We start from the raw sequence: 25,338 nt of genomic DNA, 5'->3' as shown, positions 1-25,338 counted from the left end.
CTGAAATTGTTACATCTAAGCCCAGTATTTTTAATAGCACTGTTTTGGTTTAGTTGACTACTGATTATTATAGTTTTTAGAGACTGTTAAACAGATCTCAAACATTCTATCTTGAGGAAGCTGGGCTTTTTTCTTCAATATCTAGCCATCATTCTTGTCATCTTCACTCAGCAACTAAATTTACTCCATTGGATAGTACTGTCCTTCCTCTGTACCTATCTGTATTTAATTTAATAAAACTGTAGGGAAAGACACAGTGCATCTAGGAAATACATTGGTTTACTCTGAATGTTCCCTTAATTTTAAGAAAACTGATACCAAACTAGTTGGCTCTGCTTTAAAAGATAAGTCAACTCCTAATCTGAAATAAAGGGCTTGAAAGCAGCAAGTTCACTCCTGATGATACAAGGTCATTTTCTTATATTTAAGCCTGGGAAATTGCAGATGTAAGGATGGCAAGACTGACTGTCAGACTTCCTAGCTGGAGTCATTTTTTGACCAAGTGGTTTAACTTCTAAAGCACTTGGACAAATGGCCAAATTCCTCTTCTTTCTTTTTTTTTTTTTTCTTTTTTTTTCTTTTTTTTTTCTTTTTCTAAAAACCACCCTGGAAAACGCATACCATTTAGCATCTTCTTATCATGTTATTAGCAAAGTACCAATATACTCAAGGGAAAGGGACAGTGGAATAAAAACACTCAAAGAGAGTGAGGGAAGTACAGAGCAGCATTTAAAAGACCTGATGATTTATACCTTAGCCAAAGCAAGGTGCGAAGTGGGTTGATAGGGTAACAAATATTTAGTGTCAGAAGGAGGACTGTACTTTGAGGAATTATTACTAGCAGTAATGGAACACATTTGGCATACAAATACTCTATCTGCATATATATAATTTAAAAGTTTATGAATCTAGATATATTCTAAAAAGTATTCATAGATGAATAGGCTTTCAAGCTAAAATGATTATTGCTGTGCTAATGACTTCTTCCACGTTATAAGTAGAACAACCAGAATTTCTGGATCATTTCTATGATTTCTGAATAAAAATATCCATTACGGCTTGAGCTATGAATGATTATTGTAAATATATTTTTATAGTTTTACTATATTTAGTGCATTAATTTTCTAGTGATTATGTAATTAATACATTAATATTACATTATTATATTAGTGTTATGACTTGTTCAAATAAAAAAAAATGAAAGCAGAGCTTTGAAAACTACAAAATCTCTAGCAAGAGCAATTTTTAGTTAGGTATTAACAGAGGAACCAAGGAACACAACACACACTATGCGTAGTACTTTTTGTGCATGAAAATGAGTTTTACTTGATGTAAACAGTCCTTCAGAATCATAAATGAAAACAAAGCTTAGCTTTCTAAGCACTATACGTTTTACTAGTGTAATTTGTCCATGACAATCAATGCAGTTTTTGTAGTTCTAAAGAACAATTCAACTTTACTGAAAATTGTTGCAACAGACGTTCCTAGGAAGCTTCTCCCCAGTGTACAGTCGTTACCCTGGAGGAGTTACAGAGGCGAGGCAGCTAACCTATCATTGCTAAAATTAAGTGTACAAAGGCCCTGATGAATGTTGAAGTCAAAGGACTTTTGAAGCATTATTTGCTTCAAATGGAGTGAAGTTAATGAGTTAAGTATGAAATTAGATGAAACCATAATCAAGCATTCTGTTAACATAAGCTGAGTTACTAAAATTGGTACTAAAATTCAATAAAGATAGGATAAACTGCAGGATTCTCTATTTTCAGTCAAAATTCAACGTGTGATCTTAATAGCAGCTTTTAAGAGAGATGCTGTGAAACTAAGACACTCGGAAGTGTCTTGCCATGAGCTAACGAGTGCACTTCTTTGGAAAAAACTGTTTTTACGTAAACCCAGGGTGTCTGTTTTGCTTGTAAGAGGTCTTAATGATTCTGTTACTCTGCACAAATCCATGAGCAAAATGCTGTACTAAAAATATTTTCTCCTCATGTGCAGCTCAGTCATTGTTTCAATTAATAGTAAAAAGTATTGTAGAAGCAGTGTTGTTTTGAGTCAAGTAGATACAGGACAGTGATAGTAAAGGAAGAAAGAAATAGCGTGAGGATGTCCCCAGCAAATCCTCAGCATGTATCTGTTAACCTTCCTGCAACATCTCAGACAAAGTCAACCCTTGCTTCTCCAACCCCCTCAGCTATCATAAATGCCCATCACATATTCTACACACACATGCTATGTATGTTTTTCAGCTGACAATAAAGAATTATGCTTTTTCTGTTCTGCTTTAAACATCTGGACACTTTCAGGCCTTGATCTTTCTAGACGATCAATTTTCTACTTTCAGTATGTTTCAAAACAGGGTGCAATTGACACTGGTCTCAGCAGCATGTGATACCAGTATGTTTAGCTTGCTCTCGTATGCAACAATTTTCAGAGAATTGAAGAACCTAAGAAGGGCAAAATGTATGGAGTCAGTTGTGGTGTTCTGTTGTTGCTTAAACAGTTTTGTCTTAGAGTTGAAAGGCAGAGAAAAACAGGAAAAAGCTGGCCACAGGATAAATAAATATGGAACTGGCTTATATTCATTACAACACATTGGACAAAAAATGAGAAATGACAACTATCAGCTTTCATGCACTGCATTGGAAAATGTCACTGTTGCGTAACATAACCAAAATGACCACAAATACCAGTGCACATGCTCAGCAATGAAGAGGAGGTCCAATAAGCACTAGCAGAATTAAACTGTTTCATGTGGGAACCATATTTTTTTTAGAATACGTATTGTTTTCATTCAAAAATCTCAGTTTCGTGAATCCTCTTTGCATTTTATATTCTTTCATTTTTCAGAAAAAATCCAATAAGCTGGTTTTTGCTACTGAATGTGTCCACAATTAGAAAGCAACACTGAGAGACTTAGTGGAAGGAGAAAAGGAAGGTCAACACAGAAGAAAAAGGTTAGATGAATAAAAAGTATGTCAGAGCAAAGCTTCACATGATAGATTATTGAGAGTAAAGGCTTTTTTTTTTTTTAAACAAACATAAAAAATATATATATAAATCAAGAGCACAAGAGCCCTATTTTATGATTTTTTTTTTTTTTTTTTTTTTTTTTTTTTTTTGTGCTGTTTAATTTCTTTATATCTTCTTTGCCATTGTTAAAAAAGCAGCCAGGACTTCAAAGGCAAGCTGCATATGTTCTAAATCAGGACTTCAGTCCTGATGTATTACGGCACAAAAATTAAAACTAAATAAATGTGCCGTCTAAACTCCCATATTTCTCAAAAAATTGCTTTTAAGGATTTAAAAATTTAGAATTATTGCTTGATCTTACTTTACCAACCATAATGCTTTCAGCAGACTAAATGACAAAATATTGTATTAAAAAGAAAGGAAAAAAAAATATTTTCATCTGGATATAGTGAACACCTGTATTTGGCTGTCTTGCAGTTTTGTCAGATGCAAGGGGGAAAATGAAACTTAGCAGTCATTTGTTTGATAGTGAATATGAACTGCATAAATTTTCAGCTTATCTACTGTTTTCTGGAATGCTCCTTGACAGTCAGGGTAAATCGATGAAAACAAAGCAGTGTGTCTGGTTTGAAAGAGTAGTCTTCCTGTTTTATCTCAGAGATGACTGAAGAATGAATAGATTCTCTTGAAAAAAAAAAAAAAGAAAGCCTGCCAATTTTTTAGTTTTCTCTTTTCAGATTATGAACTTTTAACAGGTCAAGTTAGAATTCCACTTTATTTTACTGCTGTTTGACCTGATCCTTTTGTTTTCCCTCCGTTATGGCATGTCTGACTCCAAAAGTGTCTGGCCAGTGTAGACCAGTTAAAACTGCCCTCAAAATATTGCAGGACTGGGGCCTTTGTGGTATCCCTTTTCCTCTGCTTTTACAATGGCCATTAGATGTTCTTCCGCCAAGTCATTTTGATTTGTATTCACTCGTTTGTTTCATCAGGTTGCAAAAGGGGCAAGTGGCTCAGGTAAATACAAATGCAATGCTGTTCTTTTTAGTGAACTTTTTTTTTTCTTTCTTTCTTTTAAAACTCATTCATTCCTGTTTCTTTTTATTTTCAGTTAAGAGATAATCATAGACTTTGATTTATTTTCTTAATGAATGGCAGTCCTTTACAAAGATTCCTGGATGTTGGTGTGATCAAGAGATCTGCTTGTCTATTGTTTTTCACTTTGTATTAACTATTCCTACTCAGTTGTATATAAAAGTTCAATTTCGCATTAAGATAGCAGGTACTTTAATCAGTTCTAATAATGCGTATTGACCTTATTTGCATATAATAAAAGAGCAGGGTGAACTTCCTAGTGAATTTAAGACATTTTGGGCCTTTTTGAAAGGCCTTAGCACCATCCTAAATGTAACCATCTAAACTTGGTGCCTGAATTGATAGCGCAGATCCCTCAGATAGCTGTGGAGCCCATAGAAGTAGATTCAGAGTACCAGAGCTCTCCAAAAATGGACAGCAAAAAAAATGCCTCTCAGCCTAAGGGAGATTTGAACAATATTTCAGGGTCAGTTGCAGGTCTTTGGATATTTACTGTGTGCTAAACTTGCCTCTCCTACAACTGGACTTCAGAGTTTGCCAACTTATTTGGAGTTGGTTGCCTTGAGATTTTCATAGTTTTTATATAGGTAACATTTTTTTCATTTTTGTAAATTCTATAATAAAAGACTTTGCAATTTTTAATCTGGCCAAGGGATTTGTCATTGTTTCAGTGTAGATGTCACCAAGAACACAGTTACAGAAATGGTGTGTGCTCTGTGTTACTAAGATATGACCTGAATTTTTGTTGATAGTAAAAGAAAATGTGAATTATTTGGATAATTGGTGAAGGAAGAAGTAGAATTTACATTTATGTTGCCTTTATTTTATTTTCTGCCTTTTGGAGAAGTTCTCAGAACTTTTTATTTGCAGCAATCCTTTGATGACTGGAAAGGGAATACCCTTAGGAAGGCAAAGTGTAATTACGTTTTCGTATTATGTTCTCTGATGACCAGTGAACTGCTAAAACTTCTCTATTCCATTTTCCTCATTTAATTCTTAATCAAGACATCAGCAGCATGTGAAAATGCATCAAGAATTTTTTTTTAATCTGACCCACTGAAAGAGGCTCTTTCCAGAAGAGGTTTACCAGTTTGGCACAAAGCTTCATCCAGCTGCTGGATGAACGAATTACTCAATTTAGGCTCAGGTGAAATTGTTTACACACTTATTCTTTGCCGCAGTAAATCTAGGAATTGCATATAAAAATGGTGCATAAAGGAACATTCTTTGGGTTGTAAGGTCAATTGCTCATGTGAGATTTATGATTGCTTGCACAACAGACCCCTTTTGCATATGCTTTAAGATAGGTTTGTTAATTAAGTGAACATCTACTGTCCTAGACCTTTGCTTTCCTCATTATGAGGGCCAGATTCAGACTATAACACAAAATCAGCAACAAACGTTCACTAACTTCAAAGTTTCTGTCTAATTCTAAAAAACAAATAAGCAAGAAAAACTCCAAAGCAGTGGAAAACAAATGATGCAAGCAACAAAATAGAGGAAATAGATTTTCCCCTACTCTTCTTGTGTGCATCATTTTCCCCTTTTGGCTTCTTCTAGGAAAAAAACAAACAAACAAACAAACAAAAAAAAACATAACGAGCTTGAACAACAGAAGCACTACTCTGAAAGGGAATTGATGCAAAAAAAAAAAAAAAAAATAGCACTGTCAAGCTCCAGATTTGTGTTTATTTAAAAAATTTCTTTTTCTGTTTGTCCAAGATGTAAAATCAACTGCTGAGACAATTCTTTATTGGTGGTGCATTGCAAATTACAACAACAAAAAAACACTGTTGGCAATTCAGACAGTGCTCATATAGTAGTCCTAAAAAACAGTTAATAGTCATACAGAAATAAATTTCTCCAGACTGTTTCCAGACAGGTGAGGGTACAGGAAGACCCACAGCAGCATATGCAAGAAATAAAATCATCCTGGTCTTAAAGAATCACAGGGACTGCTCCTGCCTGCTTTATGGGCAACTGAAACAGGACAGAATGAAAAATAAAACAAATTTTTGACATCCTTCTCTGTCTATCACCACACACCTGCTCACTCACAACTTTTCAGCCCCACTATGCGTACGTTTGGCTTTTTACTACACATTGAGTAAGACAATGTGTAGCTCACATGTGGAATTGTATGCATTTTAGTGCTAGAGAAACGTGTTTTGTTAATAACCACTGCCATTAGAACTCATCTTAGATTTGGAAATGAGTTCTTTCCTTCTTTACCTGCAAGCACTTTTCCTCTGCTATGTTTTCTATTTGTAGCTGAGAACTAAGTCCTTGTAAGTGTTACTATAAATGTATAACTTTTACAACTTGAGTTTACAATGTGTATGAAGGAAAGAAAACAAAAGCCTTTCAGGCTGTCTTTGAGCTGTTCCAGGCTGGGTGAGGTGCATGCTAGCGCAGAGACAGTCACACACCACCTGGGAAGGCACAGAAGCTACACTTTTCCTTGCCAGTAAGAACTCATATAGACGAGGGCTGCTCCGAAAGTAATGTCCCCTATTTTATTATAGTGGCCCACAATGTCAGTGGCAGATGTTGGTGATATGGCAGTAGATGTTGAACCTTCCACCAATATTCTGTGACATTTTGTTATCATGAAACAGATGGTAACAGAGGGGCAGTCTGACAGAATGGTATCCAACGTGGAAGAGCATATGAAGCAAAGGTGTGGAAATGAATTCCTCCATGTGGAAAAAATGGCACCCACTGACATTCATCAATGGTTGCTGAATGCTTATGGAACCAAACAGTGGATGTGAGCATAGTGAAGTGATGGGTGGTGTGTTTCAGTAGTGGTGGCAGTGAAATGAAAGACAAGCCATGTTCTGGACAGCTGTGCAACTGCAGTTGCACCACAAAATGAAGAGTGTCACAATCTGCTCATGTGAATTGACAGATTATGATCAAGGGACTGTATACAGAGCTGAAAATTGGCTTCACTATGTTGGAAAAAATAATGGCAACTTTGGAATATTGCAAAGTTTGCACCAGGTGGGTCCCACAAATGCTCACAGAGGAAAACAAAGAACCCTGCATACACATCTGTCAGAATCTATTGAACCAATATGAATTTGAAGATGTTGGTTTCCTGGACTACATCATTTCCAATGATGAGATGTGTTGTTCACCACTCAGCCAAAACAGCAGACCATGGAATGCCAACATGTGAATTCCCCATTGAAGAAAAAGTTCAAGACAGTCCTCAGTGGATAAAATGATGTGCACTGTCTTTTGGGGTAAGAAAGGTGTGATCTTTCTGGACTCCCTGGAGCATGAACAAACTGCCAACTCTGACCACTACATCACAATACTTGCTGAGCTCAAACTGCCAGAGTTGGGCCAGAGAAGAAGACAGTCTTTTCCTTGCAACACGGTAACATCAGGACCCATAATAGTTTGAAGATTGTGAAGTACCTTGCCAATCTTGTCCTACCACACCCACTGTATAGTCTCTCCCACTGAATATGACACCTTCTGACTTCCATGTATCTGTGCTGATGGAAGATGGACTACATGGACAACATTTTCCAAGCAACAATCTTATCATAGCAGCTGTGAAACAGTGACTCTTTTCCACTGATGCAGCTTTTTACAAGCATGGCATGCAAGAATTTGTTCATCGTTGGTAAAAATGCTCAGCTACTGGTGGTGACTACATTGAAAAATAGTGTTTTGTAGCTGAGAATTTTCTCTCTCAAGCAGTGTTATTGTGCTTTTTGAATTTGTTGTAGTTTCCATGGAAAAAATAGGAGTGACTTATGTATATAAAAAGGCATTTTGAGTTGGAATTTATTCATGATGATCCACTAGAGTAAGTCGTAGTCTGGGATGACACAAAAGTAGCTAAAAAGTTAGAAAGGTAACACTCTTTGAGTCCAGGTGATATCAGGAAACACATGCAATCTCTGTTCAGAGTGACAAAATGAAGAACTCCGCGCACACATTTAAGCTTTATTGTGTATTTTATTCACAAGTTCTAAACTTATTTTACAGTGTTTAAAACAAGATCATGTTTACACATAGTTGGCCAAATACAGCTCCCAGTTTCTAAGGTATAAATTCATTATAGTCACTGGATTACTTCAAGTTTCTTTTCTGAGACTATGTGACATTATGTCTGAAAAGGCAAAAAATGTGATTGCCCCCTGACAGACTAGCTTGTTATCAGATACATACTTATTTAAATATGTCTTCACCTTATTTGGTTTGGGAGTTATCAGTAGCACTTTTGTCTACAAATACAAGAATATCTTGTGGAACACAATTTATTTACAATTCACTGCCATCTGCCTATGTCCAGACCTTGACTGAGTAGGTAGATTGTCAGTGAGAAATTCAGAGATCGCTGCTGACAAAACCTGAATCATTTCCATGATAATAGTAGCTGTGGGACTGCCTCATCGTCCTCTGTGTCTGAAGGATGTGAAAGTATATCTCTGGAGATGAATTCAGAAATGTTCTGCATTCTTTGCAGATATGAAGACATAAGCTTTCTCTATTCTCTCTCTTTTTTCTTTTTTTTTTTCTTTTTTAATTTCTGATAATTGCAGATGGTTATAAGAAAATCTAAATCCTTAATCACTTTAATTTTCACATACATTTTTGTTTTTGTTCATCCACTCAGACATCTAGTAATTTCACTTATGTGCCCATATTTTCTTTTAGTCACAAAAAAGTACTTGTCTTATTTAATAATAGACTTTTTTACTGACTTAGCATACACTCTTATCATTTTCTTCCATGTCTCTCTTGTTTTCTCTTTTTCTTTCTCTGACATAGTTACTGTGAATTAATTAATTCACTCTAAATTCACTCCAATGTAATGACCAGCTATATAGTTCAGGCTAGAACATTGAGAAGATACTAGAATTTTGATTCATGACCATTTATTTAAGGAAATGAAATCAGCAGTTTGGTCGAAACCAAGGACGATTAAAAAGTGCATCCTTCTCTGATGAATTGCCGACTGTTACATTGGATGAGAGGAGCTCTTCCAATTTTGACATTTTTTCTTGTTGATCTTTATTTACCTGTAGAGAAGCAAACACCTCTGTTGACAGAAGTTTTTAAGTTGCTGTTCTGTGATGTTTGGATAACTTTTCCCAAGCTTTCAGCTGGTGTGGCTTTTCAGCTTTGTCAGAAGGAAGAACAAATACAATCCTGATGTTGCAGATTGATATATGTTGTTTGCTAAGTTTCTAGTGCCACTAGGGATCTTCGGGTTCTGACAGCAGGTTATTTCACTTGCAGTAGTTAAAACTCTGCTGGGAGAAACAGTAGCTATTTGGTAGTGGAATTTCAGTGTCTCCATTCAGAAAAACCAAAATATTATTTGCCTTCAAGAAAAAAATTCCAGTTTTGCTCTAGAAACAGTCTGTTAACACTGACTGAGTGATTTTTGCCCTGCTTTGAGCTTCCCATTTTTGAGAGTGACAAAGATGACTTTGATAATGCAGCTGCAACAACATCTGGAGTCCTCAAATTACCTTGACATAATCTAACTGGGTTTCTCTCAGAGCACTCCATAGAAATGCCATTGTTTGTCTCGATGTCTCTGTTGTTCAATGGAGATAAGGTCTGCCAGCTTCCCTTGGTGCTGCTGTCATGCTATGGTAACAGGAGAAATAGATTCTACAGAATCGGTTCATTCCTGAGTGATTCTACAAAAATCCAGAAACTAGTACTCCCTGACTGCTTAGCTGAAAGCACTCTTCCCTTATGGTTTGTGAGGACGTACCTGCATGCTTATTTCATTGTTTGGAAGTTTCTTGAAGAATCAGTATACAAACACAGAGGGAAGAATTCCATGAGAGTTTCTGGAGCATTGTTTCTCAAGCAGTAATTTGTAGGTCACTGCTCGTCTGCAGAAGCTCACAGAAAGGCTTTTTCTGAGAAGTTTTTTAAGACTGGAAGGACTGGGATTCTAAGAAAGGATTCTATTCTCATACATGTATGTAGCAGGAAAGTTTTCTGGGAAACTAGGATATCACTCCTATTTCAATTCCAATAAATATTGCTCCAGAATACATGTTTAATTGTACATGGAGCCATCTTGTTCACCCAACATATGAATTTGGCCCTAAGATTTACAATATATATTTTTTTAAAAAAAAAAAAGGGAACATTTTCACTCTCATGCTTTAAAAATATTTCATATCTGTGATGAATATGAGTCACATACTTCATTCTGAGAAGCAACAAATAAAAATATTCTCTAAATATTTTCACCTCCTGTGCATTAAAATGTCCTGCCTTGACTTGAGGCTCATATAATTCTGTGCCATGTTTTTTGTTTTTGTTTATGTTTTGTGCTCCTAGTAGATTATGGCTTACAGCTTTTGTGAAGTCTGCTGTCTTATAGCATGTGAGATCAGGATCTGACATAACTTTTCCATTCAGGAAGGAGGCTATATGGAGCCACATATGTCATCCAAATATTAGCTATGCTTTTTTTTTTTTTTACCCTGTGGGCTTTTACCTGCCATTTCAAGGCATCTGTGTGTCCTTCTATTAGTATGAAAAGGAACAGAGGATCTGTTGTAAATGGGTTGAAGTTACATCCTTTATTCTTACATGTCCTTGTAATAGAATGGCATAATAGAAAGTTGTTCTATTTATTTTGTTTGGAAATTGCAATTAATCAGAAGGCTGTAAGGAGTCAGAACTCAAACCTAGTTTCAATACTATTTCCTTTAGTGAGTTTTACACATTACCTTTTCAATAAGTGGTGACAGGCAGTGCATTTCTTAGTGATTATAGCATATGTCAGGTGGGGTTAACAGGCACAAGGCCAGAGGGAAAGTAGCTACTCGAGGTGTACAGTAATCCCTTAGTAATGATCTGCCTTATTTCCTCCTGATATTATAAAATTATGTTTATTAAACAATGTGATCCAAATCCTGAGAGGCATTAGACCTCTGATACTAGCATTGAGTTCACTAGGAGATTTGATGCTGAACCAGTCAGGAAATCAAGTCTATTTATGTACAAGAACTCATCCTTGATATACTTATTGTATCAATATTCCTCATCTTGAAATGATGAATGATCCACATCTGGAGGCCAGATCTTTAGATAATGGTATATGCTGATTAACACTGGCCAAGCAACTAACCTTTAATTTAATGTGCTGTGTTGATGTGACAGGATCAGTAAATGACTGCAAATGAAGTGAGAGCCTTAATTTGTAGACTCAGAGAAACTGTGTATGTTGGAAAGACATCTTAATCCATGCTGCTTTTCTTGGCAGAATTTTTAGACCATCTTCAGATAATGGCAGTCAGCTCACAGCTTCTGAGTGGTGGACTTTAAACCAGATCCTTTGTGTAAGTCTCTTGGATCAATTCAAAATTAACTGACTTGACTTTTCATCAGTTAAAAAAAATAGAAAGCTAGATATTTCCATCTGATTGTTTTTAGTCATAACACTGGGCCAACATTTCAGCTATATTCATTTATAACAGCAGAAGTGTTGCCCCATATATTTTTAAAACATAGCACTGATTTATAGGCAGTAGCATTATAATAATCTTCCCCAAAACTTAATCAAACATACTGGTCTAATTGGATAGGCAATAGTAATATCTGATTTTCATTCCATGGTGGATTAGAAACAAATTCCTCATACTTTGAATTATTTATGTTTTGATCATATGTCATGTTTTCAAGCCAATTTCTTACTGAGTCTGGACTCAGGTTTAGAGATATAATCATCAGTAATTTCAGTAAAATCAGTAACATCAGATACAGATGTTGTATATCAGAAAGATGGGCAACTTGATCAGATTTGGAAGAAATGGTCGTGATATCAGTGCTACCAGTTACACTATCAGCTTAGCAGATTTCACAGTATGGGGGATAGATTTTAAAATTGTAGTTGTCAGTCTGTTTAGGCTATCCATATACAATACCTTCTGAGGGATATTTAATATAGTTTCAGAGAAGAATAAAGAACTTCCAAACTGCACAAAGAAGGGGACTCCCACCCTCTGCATGAAGCAACAGCCTGATTCTGAGATCTGAAGCTGAGGTTCTGACATGCCACCCTGTTGTCTACAGTTCTGTATTCTGTATTTTCCCTCTTGGCTTCTGCTTTCTTTCCTGTTCCTGGAAAAAACATTGAAAACTTTGTGGGATGGATAATCTTGCTTCCTGTCCAGCTTTACTGAGTTGAGGATTTGCTGTCAAAATGAAAAAAGGGGGAGTGCGGTAGAACACTGAAGAAGTTATTACACGGGCCAGGTGTGAGACTGGGTAGAGATGAAAAATATATGAGGAAAATGGAATAAAGGAAGAATTAGTGCAAATGCCTAGTATGAACAGACCTAAAAACATCCAGCCAGTTTTTGGAATATTCAAAATCTCCTGTTTTGACTTTGGCAGCTGAAATCTGTTGTTGAATTTTTTCCCTCTGAATCCACATGACAACACTGCAACAAGTCTAAAAACATAGTCATTATTTTATACACCACTATGACCTTTCCTGGAGGATGCTGAATCCCTGTTACTTGATAATAAAAAGTATAAAATAAATATTTTCATTTTTTTAGTACAAATAAGCTGGGAGAAGAATTCAGGAGGAGCATCTTCCTCCAAATGCTTTCTCTGAGGAACATTTTATCACATGGTCAGTGCTGCTATTGTATGGTGGAGGTATACAAATACCTCCTTCCCTTCTTGGAAGACTAAGCAAATACAATGGACTATGTAACCCACTTGGAGACATGGGTGCCCAGACCATCCTACTGAGCACTGGCAATCTAACTTTTTCCTGTAGTGAGAAAAATTTGCATTATTTGGCCCTTGGAGAAACATCCTATGTATCCTTGAGTAAGTATTTAATAGAGATTTAATAAGTTATGTTCAGCGTCGCAGCTCAAGAGCAGCTAATTATGAAAACCTTATTACTGTAGAACTAACAGGCTTGCAATAAAAACATCTATTACATAAATTGTTAATCCATAAAAAATGTGTTTCTGGGACCATTGGTATTTGTTTAACGTACAATTACTGTCTAATTTAATCTAAATTAAATGCCTGGTTGAGACATGTAATTTGAAGTGTTATTGAGCTTCCTTCTCTGGTATTAAAAGCAAGAAATCAGCTGCTAATGCCTGGAGGCCAGGTCTTTACCATTTAAATTCAGGTACCTTAGCACTAGCATTCCAAATATCAGCCATTTGGAAAGTGTTTTTCATAAGAATGTACGTATCTGGCATTTCCTCTCGCTTGGGGCCATATCCTGCCAACAGAGTCAAGACTCAGACATAATCCAAATGAGGTTTTGATTGAATAAAAGGTATTGAATTGAGATCTGAGAATAAAACATGTTTTCTTATCGTAGAAGACAAGCTTTGCAAGATGTTCTAACTCCTGCCAGTGCTGGAAGGGTAAATTATCATTTGACTCCTGTATGGATGTATTTATTTAGGACACGTAGCCTGATGACTCAGGAAGTTATGTAAAAACTGACCCAGTTAATTTTAGATGCTATTGTTGGAAGAATATCAATGAAAATTAATCAAATAGTCATGAAGGAACCACAGGGAAGGAGCGCAGAACACTGGTGGGTAGGCTTTTGGCAGCGATCATCGCAACAGTTTTAATGAGAGGAAAACACATTCTCAAGTAAATTAGAGAGCAATGACATGATTAGATGGTAAATAATAGTTAAATACATGCTTGGAGGTCCAGAACAGAGACTGTGGAGTTTTTGTGTTTTGGGTGTATTCCTCTCCAGTCTGCTCTGAATAGCCAGAGGAGTTCACCAGAACTCTGCCTATAATTTAGGGTCGGATTATAACTTTTCTGACACTGCAACCAAAAGAGCTGCTGGGGCCTTGCTGCAGCAGGAGCCTCACTGAGGCTTTCACCACAAGCACAGAGCTTTTGGCTGTTGACGTGTCCTGGTTCTTCTAACAGCACCGTGGTTCTACTCTGCTCAGACTGCTGTCACCCGTATGGGCTGCGCGGGAGACATCTGCTCTCCTTATGTGAAGGCAGGGAGATGGAAGGGCTCTGTCTTCTTCTGAGGCAAGTTTAGTCCTCATTAAGTGGGCGTTTGCACACTCACTGGTGGGTAAACGGAGTTGCGTGTGTGATTGTTTATGAAAACAAGGAGAGTTGAGTGGGAGTGGACTCCTCCCATATGGTCTCTTTCCCTGGTTACTGGGGAAAGGATGTGAAAAGGATCACATTCACTAGTTGTCTTCCTTCTCAAATGTCTGTCTCTCAAAATGTGATGCTGCACGCACAAAGTCTAACTTGTAAGCTTTTCTTCATCTAGCTATAGCACACACCAGAGTTGTTTGATGACTCCATTGAAGGGGACTGGCCTGGACTAAGTGCATTTTATGTGCTCATTACCACTTTTTGTTTTAGGTTGTCAGAGTAGACATGCTTCAGAAACAAAAATAGAAAACTGACATACCTTCTGGTTCTCTTGTAGTAGGTTTTAACATTTTTTTCATGGTTTTCAGTAAGTCTAGATAGAGTCTAGCTGCTCCAGCCACTTTGATTAAGTGGGGCAGAAGTGTCACCAGTGTCATTCTTCACTGTTTGGCAGAACTAGAAGGAACACATGGGGAGGTTGTCTGTTACAAAAGCAAAAGCAAAAACAAAAACAAAGCCACAAAAAAAATCCAACAAAAACAGGACTCTTGCTGTTACACTGAGACATCAGACAGTCCACTCAAAACTGACTTATTTAATTAAATGGTAATTCAAGTGAACAGCACACTGTGTCCTTCAATAACAGCCTGGCAGCTTGCTCATTAATATAATACAGTATTAATTTTCTCTCTCTGCCTTGCCACAATAGGACACATTCAAACATGAGGCTGAATGCTGTATTTCCTCCAGAAATAACATTGGAGGAGGGGTAAGGGTATAATTAACTAATATGTGTTATGCTTTTGTTTTAAAAGTCTATTTTTTTGCTTTAAAGGTCAGCAGATAACAGCTTATATACTGTGTAATTTTCTAATGGATAACAGTGCCCAATAATACAGAAGTTCAAGTTGTCCACTAGAAAGTAAAATTCATAATTTTCAATCTGCAGCAAAATACTTTAGTTATGCTACCCTGAATTTATGACTATTCATAATAACTTGTATACAATATATTACTTACAAGACTGATGCAGTTTGTAATCACATTTTCAATGTTGCCTGCTGGCACAATTAATGGAATCCAGGGTGCAAGATGAAGAGTGAACAGCAAGTGTTTACAGATCTGGCTCTTTGAAAGTTGTATGATATTGGTAAATAGAAAATCAGAAAGAAAACCAAAAATGTTATTTCTCATATGCTATCATAATTTTGAGGCATTAGAAAATTTCTTTGTGAAATGATATTTTTGGCTTTTTGTTCTTCTGCATATAATACTCACAACTACATAGTTCCAAGAGGATCAAGCAGCATTTTGTGCTCTTCATATTTAGATAGCAGCTTATAATAATTTTAGTTTTAATCTGTTCTTCATTTTTTTATTAAAAGTACAGTTGTTCATCCACAATATTTTATTTTCAGCAAAAAGCAAATCAGGTAACATATAAGGTTTCCAGAAATACCTAGTGGAGTTTTAATGTTACTTGTACCAACCAGGGGATTATCACTGCCTTTACTAGAATCAAAGCAAGCCAATATTATTTAAATTGTAAAAAATATATCTGAAAATAATTTTTGGCACAAAATCATGCTCACAGCTTTCTAGTGCATTGTATGAGAATTAATTTAAATGTACTATTTCTCTGAAGTAAAATTTCACTGAACATATTTACAATAACTTCTGAAAAAATCTCTGTATGTATAATCTTTTCTCACTAACTGACTAATTGAATGGTTGGAAATACTATTTATTTATTTTTTAATAATACATAACATCTGTACTCATTCTCATGGGCATAAATAGTCATGGATACTCCTAGAGTTCTTTCAAGTCCTGAGTGATGTATGTCTGTCATTCAGTCAGAGACTTAAGGTGTAAATGACTCAAAGACAGTTGCACCAACACATTGCAAACTCAAAGAGGGGATAAACACTGCAGCCTGAATTGGAACTCAAGAACTGATGTAGATGGCTTTCCCTTTCATAACTGTATATTTTCTGCTTTTTTTTTTTTTTTTTAATAAAATGCAAATAATCTATAATTCTCATGCATCAGTACAAAAGCATAGTTTTACAATATATTTTAACCAAAGTGAAATAGTGTGTTAAGGTCAGCATTGCAGCTAACGCCTGTGTGAGCTGGCACAGTGGAGGGGTCAAGAACTGCTGTTGACCATTTCTAGAAATTCATTTAAATAGGAAGATCCAGGATTCAGAATGTTTATCTGACTCCTTTCTCGCCTTGGAGTTGATCAGTGGGATGTCAAATATGTGCTTGATCTCCTTACATCAGGGGAGATGACTGATTCTTTTCATGGTGCTTGTTACTATTTTCTTCTTGTTTTCCTTAATTATTTGGCATGAACTATAGTCCATCTTAAAACCATTACTTGACTGGGATTCCTTTCTTTCCATTTTGTTACTTCTGCGCTCCAGGGGATTTCCTTGAGGAAGTTAATATCTTTTCTAGGTTGCTACAGTGACACAGGATCCAAGTTTTTTTGTTAAGAATTTCCATAACTCATTCAGTTTCAGGCAAAATTATTGGCTAAAGTTATTTCTTTCTTTCCCAGCAACTTACCTTTACTGTCTTGTGGTAATTACACTAAAGGAAAGATCTCATCATATTGGTTTAATTTGGCAATACTTTATTTTCTTACTTTGATCTCTGATGGGAAAGATGCTTTCTGTATGGCTCATTGCATGGATCCCAATTCAGCCAGTAATTATTACTGTAACAATACTAGAAAAAACAAGCAGACAAACTAACATTGTGATGTCTACAAAATATATTACATACGGTTGCCTAGCAGAAGAAAAAGGCATTGAGACAATCTTTGCATTTTTTTGCCACACATAGTCCAAGTAATTGTGGTGTGGTTGCACTCATACAACTTTTTCAAAATGTGTGGAAAAAATAAGGAAGTCCTTTTTTTTCTTCATAGAAGTTCTGTAATGTGAAGGATAATGGTGTTGTAAATGCACTGTTGAGTTTCATCACAGAGCCTAGGAGTGAGTTGTAGTGTTTGTGGATGTGAGGAGTCTGTGCTTGTTCATTCTTCTTCATTTCCTTAAATGCTGTATGTAAGACTCACTTTATGCTGCTGGAACTCTCTTCTTATGAATCTGAAGATCATATGTATAACATGCAGACAGAAATAAATCCTGTAGGTAAAAGAAAGTAGAAATTGGCTAAAGATCAAAGGTTATCCTCATTCCACTCCTTCCTTCACTTTTATTATCCTGTCTAAATTCAGCCTTTTGTAGAGAGGTTTTCATTTTATTTTTCATGAGGAAAGCTTGAGTTTAAATGAGAGTTAAGATTTTATTTGTTTTTCAACTCAGTATGTAATTTGAACCACAGTGTAGTAACTTTGCTAGAATACAAACTGCAGTTCTTATAGAAGGTATATAGGGTATATAAGGGCATAAAAGATTGAGGAGTGGATTAAGGAAACAATATTTCAACTCAAGTGTTCTGTGATCTATAGATTAAGTGTCAAGTAGATCTCCTTATTCTTTTCTTCAGAACTAATTGTATGTTTTCTTGCTTGCCAGATCAAGTATTAAACCTGTCTTGCAAAATTTCTTTAGATAACATACTTGTAATTTCTGTATTTATTTTTGTACTTTCGGTGACATTTTCCACCAGAATGCATTAAAAATTTTGCTTTTCCTACCTTTATTGAGCCTTCCACAGATGCTATTTAAATGCTTTATTTAAGACTATGAAATGCACTGAAATAAGTAAGGATGACCAACAGTAGAGCAACTGAACCAGATTAAGTAGAAAAGTTAAGAACAATATGTAAGGAGTACATAACTTCAGTAGTTTCAAAGTTATTCTTATCATTACCCACATAAAGGAGATTAATCAAAACAACAGCTGTCCTGGGAAACTACCACAAAATTTGAAGTGTCTCTTCTCTCCCAATTAATATTTTTCATGAATTTTTTGTCATTAAAAATTCAATACATTATGTGAATAACAGTTGAAATGTTTTAGTATTTACATAATTATAGATCACCATAAAAAGTGTATCACATTTTTTTATTATGAAGCAGAATTACTTAGAACATTATAAGTCAGGAGCAAGCAGTACTGGTAGAGATTCTAAAACATTCTGGGTAGTTTCAACTTATACCAAAATCTTGAATCAAAGAAAGTGATTCAATGTTATTTCTGCTTCCAAAAGTACTTCAAAATGGTGATAAGATGTGACATGTTTCCACCATTTTTCTATCCCTGGCTGTATATTAGGCTCAAAGTCCAAATACAAAGGAAGAAGAGATCCCTAAACAAAAATTTCACCTTGTTTGAAAAGCACAACTTTTAATTTTAGTATCATAGTCTAACTATAAATGTTATTTATCATATCAGTGCCATGAGTGATCATTTCTAAATAACACTGGTGTATTTTACATTGTTGTGCAAATGGGGAGAATCAAGGGTGATATCTGTTAATGAGAGGCAAACCTCATGTTTCAGCTAGTATCCAGCTACTGAGGATCAGCATGGTGAACATTATCTCACATCTGCCTCATGCAAAATTCTGTATACCTAACTCCAAAGCATCTGGTGTGGGCTGTAGACAGAAACAGGATACTGAAATAAATATATCCCATACTCCATGTAGCCTTACTCAGCAAATGTGAAATATGTCAGTAATATTTGCTCTGCTTTAATTATTTGCACTGTGTTTGAATACTAGGTTTTGGTCACCTAACCAAGCAATTGCTGAAGCTAGCGGACGGACGTGTCGTGCTGGCACTGGAGGGAGGACATGACCTTACTGCCATCTGTGATGCATCTGAAGCCTGTATAAATGCCCTTTTAGGAAATGAGGTAAAACATAAATCATAGTTGGAGAGAATGATCCGAGTTTGCTGAAAATATTTTCTTTTAGCAACTGTAGAGCAGACCTATTTTGATTGGATTTAAAAGACATGCAATTTGAATGTTTCAGAGTACATCTCAGATAAACCAAAAGTATGCTTTGCTTAAATAAATATTTCTAAATAATATGATTATATAAATCATTTAATGTTTACCTAAATTATTCTCAGTTCCAGGTAAGATTTTACACTTCAAAATTGCATTTGGTATTGCTGTGCTGAATACCAGGCTTCATGTCACTGGTAGCCATTGGTATCATCTAGAAAGATCAGAGCTTCTGACCAATTTTTGGGGGAAAACAGTGGCTATTGCAATGTACCTGGTAATCTTAGGGGTTGAATATTGCAATGGCACTTTTTTTTTTTTTTTTTTTTTAATATTTTGACATTTCATCTTTACTAGCATATAGAACTATAAATTTCAAAGGTTCTTGACACATAAAAGCATTAATAAGAATGTAACCAAGATTTCAAAAAAACTTGTTATTATTTTTTAAGTTAAAAATGAAGGTTCAGTTTGATTTGTCTGTATGCAGTTTAAATGGAGTGTCCAAGATTTGTAAAATACTTTATAAATTATGAAAAATCTTTTCAAAATGGACTGTCAGACTAAGGAGATATGAATGCATAAACACTCATTTATGAAAATAGGTTCTATTGTCCACTGGAGAATATCTTTTCTTCCATAAATGTGATGAGAAGGACAGTAAGCTTGCAGAATTTACAGAAGAAAACATTTAAGAAAAATTTTTACCAGAAACTGAACTTTGTGAGATCTCATTATAAAGTTCAGTGTATTACCATTTTTCCTCAAAAGAAACAGCAATGGCTAAATAATTTATCCAAACAAATGTATTTGTGCTAAACTGAAAGCTGGTCTGCTAATTTCCTTGTACTTCAAGTCTTCATACCTATAAGAATAAAGTGAAGTAATGTGTCTTCTGATGGAAATTGGATAGAAGGCTTTTCCAACTGTTCCTTTTAACCTTGTATTATTATGACTCATCAAGAAAGATAGTTTTATGCTTATTATTTTTTACATTATATATAGAATGAATACAAAGATAGCTTTCTCAAAAGTATTTTCAGAAATGTACAGAAGTAGACACACTCAAAAAAAAAAAAAAAATTAAGCTTTCATCTGGGTTTTGTCTTCTGTTATGTTTGACAAGTCCCAAAATAAGTGTTTCCCAGTTTTGTGATATATACTGTTTAAATGGATGCTCAGCTCAGTGTTTCTTATTTGCTTATTTATTTAACTGTTGGAAGGATTGCAAACCTAGATTGAGGCATTTTACAATCTTAGTGAACGCAGCTTTGGTTTTCCTATGAGGCGCTCTACCAGGGCACTCTGATTTCCTATTCCCTGTTGTGACTTTACTTGTAATAATATAAGATGACATCATGGCATCAGTGGCTTTTCATAGCTCTTTTAAACCCATTCCCTGAAATTTGGATCATTATGAGACTAATGCTAATGACACAGTTCTAATGTTATGATGCATATTCCTTTTACGAATATCTGTGTCCCTCTATCCAGTTATGACCATTTGGTGGTGCTACCCATTTATGAAAAGTGCTTTGTTTTGTTTCAACACTATATCACACCCAGCTACCATTTCTGCTTTCACAGGCCAGACATTATAGACAAAGTACTGACTATCAGAAAAAAGAATAGGATAAGTGTATTGGAATTGAAGATTTCTTCCATTTTCTTTTAGAGTAACCTAGGGGTGGGAAATTAGATAAGTTATGAATCTATCTGGTTGAAAAATACTGCAAAGCAAATTTCAAGTCAAACAAAATTGTAATAACAGATTGAAGAAAAACATAACCACGCAACCATTAATTATACACTTATAAAAGAGCATGATCCTTAATAACTTGAAACATCTCATGCAATAAGCATTATTCTCATGTGCTGTTACTCACAGATGTGTCCTCAGGGAAATTCATTGAATGGTCTGTTGCAGCAGAATTTCAAAGAGAAAATATGCTGTGGTTGCTAAGACAAAAATACTCCAGAGTGGATGTCATTACTAGCACTAGCATAAGATATTGATCCTTACTTAAAAGAATAAGTAAAGGTGTTGCCGAGGAGCAGACACTAATGAGGAAGTCTGATACTGAGTTAGCAGTTAGAAGTCAGCACGTCCGTTGACATCTATAGATTTATGGAAATCTGTACCACATGGCCCATAGCATACACATTGCTTGATTTCAGCATGTTATTCATGAACTTGCACAGCAAGCTGTACTCAGCCAAGGACAGAAAAAAATGCTTTTCTTCAAATAACCAATCATTGTAATTTGAGGATACATTCTTTCCTGCATACAACTCTTCACAGGTGATTAATAGGATAATTATAACTTATTGTCTGCCCTTCACTTTTAAAAATCATGGTATGTAGTGTAATCCTAGTTTAAAAACTTTGGCAAGATGAACTTCGGTTTCCAAATACTACACATGTAATTGAGCTTGAATTAAAAAGGTTGAGAAAGGCCTTTGCAAGGTATTCTGCAGTTTGTCAGAGGTATTTATTCATATGCTGAGGATTAGAATTCATAAACATTTTGCAGGGTTTTTGAAAACTTCTTTGCTTTTTTAGGTTTTGGCCAGGACTTGTCAATACAGACCATTTCATATGTTCCATTACCAGCAGAATACCACCATAGAATAACGTATATACACACATACACACACACACATACAAAAAAAAAAAAAAATTGTAAAACTAACAGCAGCAACTTCCTACTTTCATGAAGATCTGATTTGATTTGTAAACATAAAATTAAACTTACAAACAAGCCCTTATTTTCTTAATTTGACCATAAGTACCAAGAAGGAAAATATTTTGACACTCAAATTGGACATACTTTTCTTAGTTGTATGTAACCTGTAGGATAGTAATCTGTTTATCAAGATAACTTTTTATGCATCTCTTAACAAATGCGAGTCACTAGAAAAAGAGTACAGTATCATGTTAATCTTTTTTAAATTTGAATATGGCACAGGAAAATCTTGCACATAATTGTTTATTTTGAAGACTAACCAATAAAGCTATTAAAGGGTCTCTTTTTCTTGGAAGACCTCAGAATTCAAATGAGCTATCAGCCCCATCTCTGTGTGGTGAGAACTTCTGAACTTCACACCAGAAGCACTTTTGAATAGCAATTTCAAAATTCAACAGATAGTTAATGGGATTATTGTTGTCTTTTTTTCTTCTGATTGGACATACTTATATTGATGATTGATTATTTCTAAACCCTAATATTTCTTAAGCAGATGTGCCTAGTACCTTTAGATACTGTAGGTTATGCAGGACATCTGATAGGACTCATAGAAATAACACAGAACTTAGAGGAGACCTATGCCTTTTATGATCGGCAGCTAAACATCAGGCAGAACACCCTGTACTGGAAAAGGTTATATGTGGTTTAGTTGTGTTTAGGCAACTAAATGCCCCTTTAAATAATGAGAAAACCAAAACAGAAATGATAGAGGAAAGGAAAAAACTTGTTAAAATGAATTTATTAGTAGAGGGCTTTACATAAAAAAATACTTTTAAAAAATTAAGTCCTGGTGATCTCAGGTGAGATTAGTTTGAAAAAAACCACTTTGACTATTTTCAGAGCTAGTTAGGAGCTGTATGAGTTATCTTCTTGGAAGGAAATCTTCCCAAGAGGTGAGAAGAGATTAAGCAGTTGGATTCCCTTGAAAACATGGAATTCCTTGGAAGGTAAAAGACAGGCTGAACATAAATTGCTTTAAAATGTCCCTGAGAATTTGAAACATGATTTAAGAACATGTCCATTAAATGAGCATCTTTCAAAAAAAAGGAAATACTGAATTCCTGAATACTGAAAATTAGAAAGGAGACATTGCTTTTAAGGCTATATATTTATGAGATGCAGTGTTGTAATTAAAATTCAGTTCTCTCATTTATTAAGACAATCTTTAAACAATACTGCAGCTTTTCATGGATAGGTTATATTATTTCAAATACATATCCTTAATATATAGTGTATATCTTTTCAGCTATGAAATTTATTAAGTGCTAATATATGTGTTTTATCCCAGGAAGTGTGTGAAAATTGAATTCACTGTCCAGATATTCCCCTAGTCCTTTTGGTGCCAGGTGGAAAGGCTATTCCCCATATGAAAGACAGGTTCTGGTTTCTTTCCTCCATATCACTTTGAGGAGGCATTACTTCCATTTAAAAAGCCGTCAGAGATAAGCGATTCTTAAACTTGATGTCCTGAAACCTGCAGCTTATTTCCACAACAACTACATTAAACTGGAGAATTCCTCAGCAACCAGAGAGAATGAGGAAGGAGTCCTCCAAGTGCAAAACTCTTTGGGTTAAAAACTAAGGATTTAGTTCTTCCCTCATCTCATCTGATGTCAAAAACCCAGGTGGGATATTTCTGTGGGACTCAGAGGTCAGTCTAATATTGTGGTCCTTCTGATCTATCTGCAGGTTTTGTCTTTTAGCTCTACATGGTACAGCAGTTTTTCCGTAGTCTGTAACAAGTGATAATTGGTCACAGATGGGGTCATGTTCTCCTTTGCAGAGAGGAAATGGAAAAGTGCAGTCCAGAGTGTGCTCTGCCCAGCAGGACCCTGCAACAAAGACACACAGAGGATGTATGTCTACTCTCATTGATTGTGGCGTCCAAGGCAGAATTTGGCCTCAAGTGCAAAAACATTTTTGAGTGACTAAATTTAACATCTTCTACTAAATATTCTTTTGGCTTGGATATCAGTCTGAAACAGAATTTGACAAAACATTGTGATTGGTTGGCTCCCAAGCATGCTTAAAGTCTTATACCAGACAATTTTCTTCTATAGTGTGAAGTATGTGCTTCTTTCTTGCAATCTGTTGAGTTGGCATTTAGAAGGGGATGGTAATTTAAGTGGAAACTTGTACTCTGGATCTTCCCTGCCAATGATGAAAAGTTGGCATTTTCTCCTTTATGGAATTCAGAGTGAATCTGGGGCTGCTTGCCAGCTAGGCAACAAACTCTGCCAAGAGAGCCTGGGCTGTGTTAAAAAGGGTTATTTGCCAGAACAGGTAAGCATTTCTCTCTTCAAAAAGGAAATATTAATGTAAGTGAATATAGTCTGAGATCAGTTTTAACTTGCATGGTAAACTTGGTCATGATCTTACATCCTTAATGTTAGTTTTATTCTAATACTAGAAAATAATTAGCACCAGTCAACTGCTATTTGCATAAGCACAGAGACCAGGAATTGGCTCACAAATAGAACATTAGAAGAAAGAGGAAAATGGAGCAACGTGCATGCCAGAGATTAACATGGTGGCATCAAAGTCCAGAAAATGGGCAATGCTGTTTGGACAAGGCGACAGAATATTCTGAATTTCAGTTACGCATTTCCAAGGCAAGGCATTGTTTTTTAGGGACTGGTAGCTACTAATGATGCTTCAAGCTTTTGAATTTATTTCCTTGTGAAGACTGTCATTTATGTACAGCACTATAACCATGGATCACAAAATTACTTACCTTGAATGCTTATATATGAAATCAGAAGGTTCCAAAACTTTGAGAATAGTATTAATAAAAGAACATAGAGGACCTACTAGATCCTTGAGATTGGTTCTCTGTAATCATGGCAAGAATAACAAAGCCCAGTCTTGGTGCTGGAATGCCTCTTGTACAGTAAACTTGGGAAATGGAGATTGTAACACTTCCCTCTGCAGCCTCAGTGTCTCTGAGGAGCCTGTCTGCCTTCTCCCCTTCCTCTGTGTTTGTGAGGACTCTCCATGCTCCTTACCATTTCCTTGCAGTTTCCTCACTTGTCAGTTATTTTAAACTGTACTCTGCAACAGTCTTCTCTGAAACAAACCTATATGCTCTAAAACATGACAGGACTAGGACAGTGCAGATATTGCTGGATATTCCAGCTCTGTACAAACTGCTGCAGTTTCAGATTCTCCTCACATTCCCAAGGATCTTTGCAGATCACCTTCTGGGCACGTGAAATTTCCATCTGTAATTCCTTCTTCAGACATTTGCTGATATGTCTCTGGCACACTTTAGCAACCCAAGTGACTTTTGTTCATTTACATTGTTTTTCCTACTTTGAAAATCATTAGTTAATACAGTTTCTACTTTCATCTGCTACTTTGGGCACAAAAGCCAAATTCAGCCCTGTAAAAACTTTGAAAATTTGACTCTCTGTGTCTGGTCCAAACTGTCTCTCCAGCGATTTGGTTATTTCTGCACTGACTT

At 35.7% G+C, this 25,338-nt stretch overlaps 1 protein-coding gene across 4 annotated transcripts in view; it reads left to right on the top strand.

Moving 5' to 3' along the window:
• HDAC9 (histone deacetylase 9) overlaps nucleotides 1-25,338 on the top strand; it is a gene marked incomplete at both ends in the record, with an annotated part of 403,985 nt that overhangs the window by 360,878 nt on the left and 17,769 nt on the right. For all 4 annotated transcript variants that reach the window (XM_079538447.1, XM_079538448.1, XM_079538446.1 and 1 more), the window contains one exon: nucleotides 18,899-19,032. In XM_079538447.1, the coding sequence (XP_079394573.1) occupies nucleotides 18,899-19,032 (134 nt within the window). The remainder of the gene's footprint in view (nucleotides 1-18,898; nucleotides 19,033-25,338) is intronic.

Source organism: Tetrao urogallus (genome assembly GCF_951394365.1).
Source record: "Tetrao urogallus genome assembly, chromosome: 7".
NCBI classification, from domain to species: domain Eukaryota; kingdom Metazoa; phylum Chordata; class Aves; order Galliformes; family Phasianidae; genus Tetrao; species Tetrao urogallus.
The sequence above is the reverse complement of the archived record's forward strand: the minus strand, read 5'-3'. Positions and strand labels throughout refer to the sequence as shown.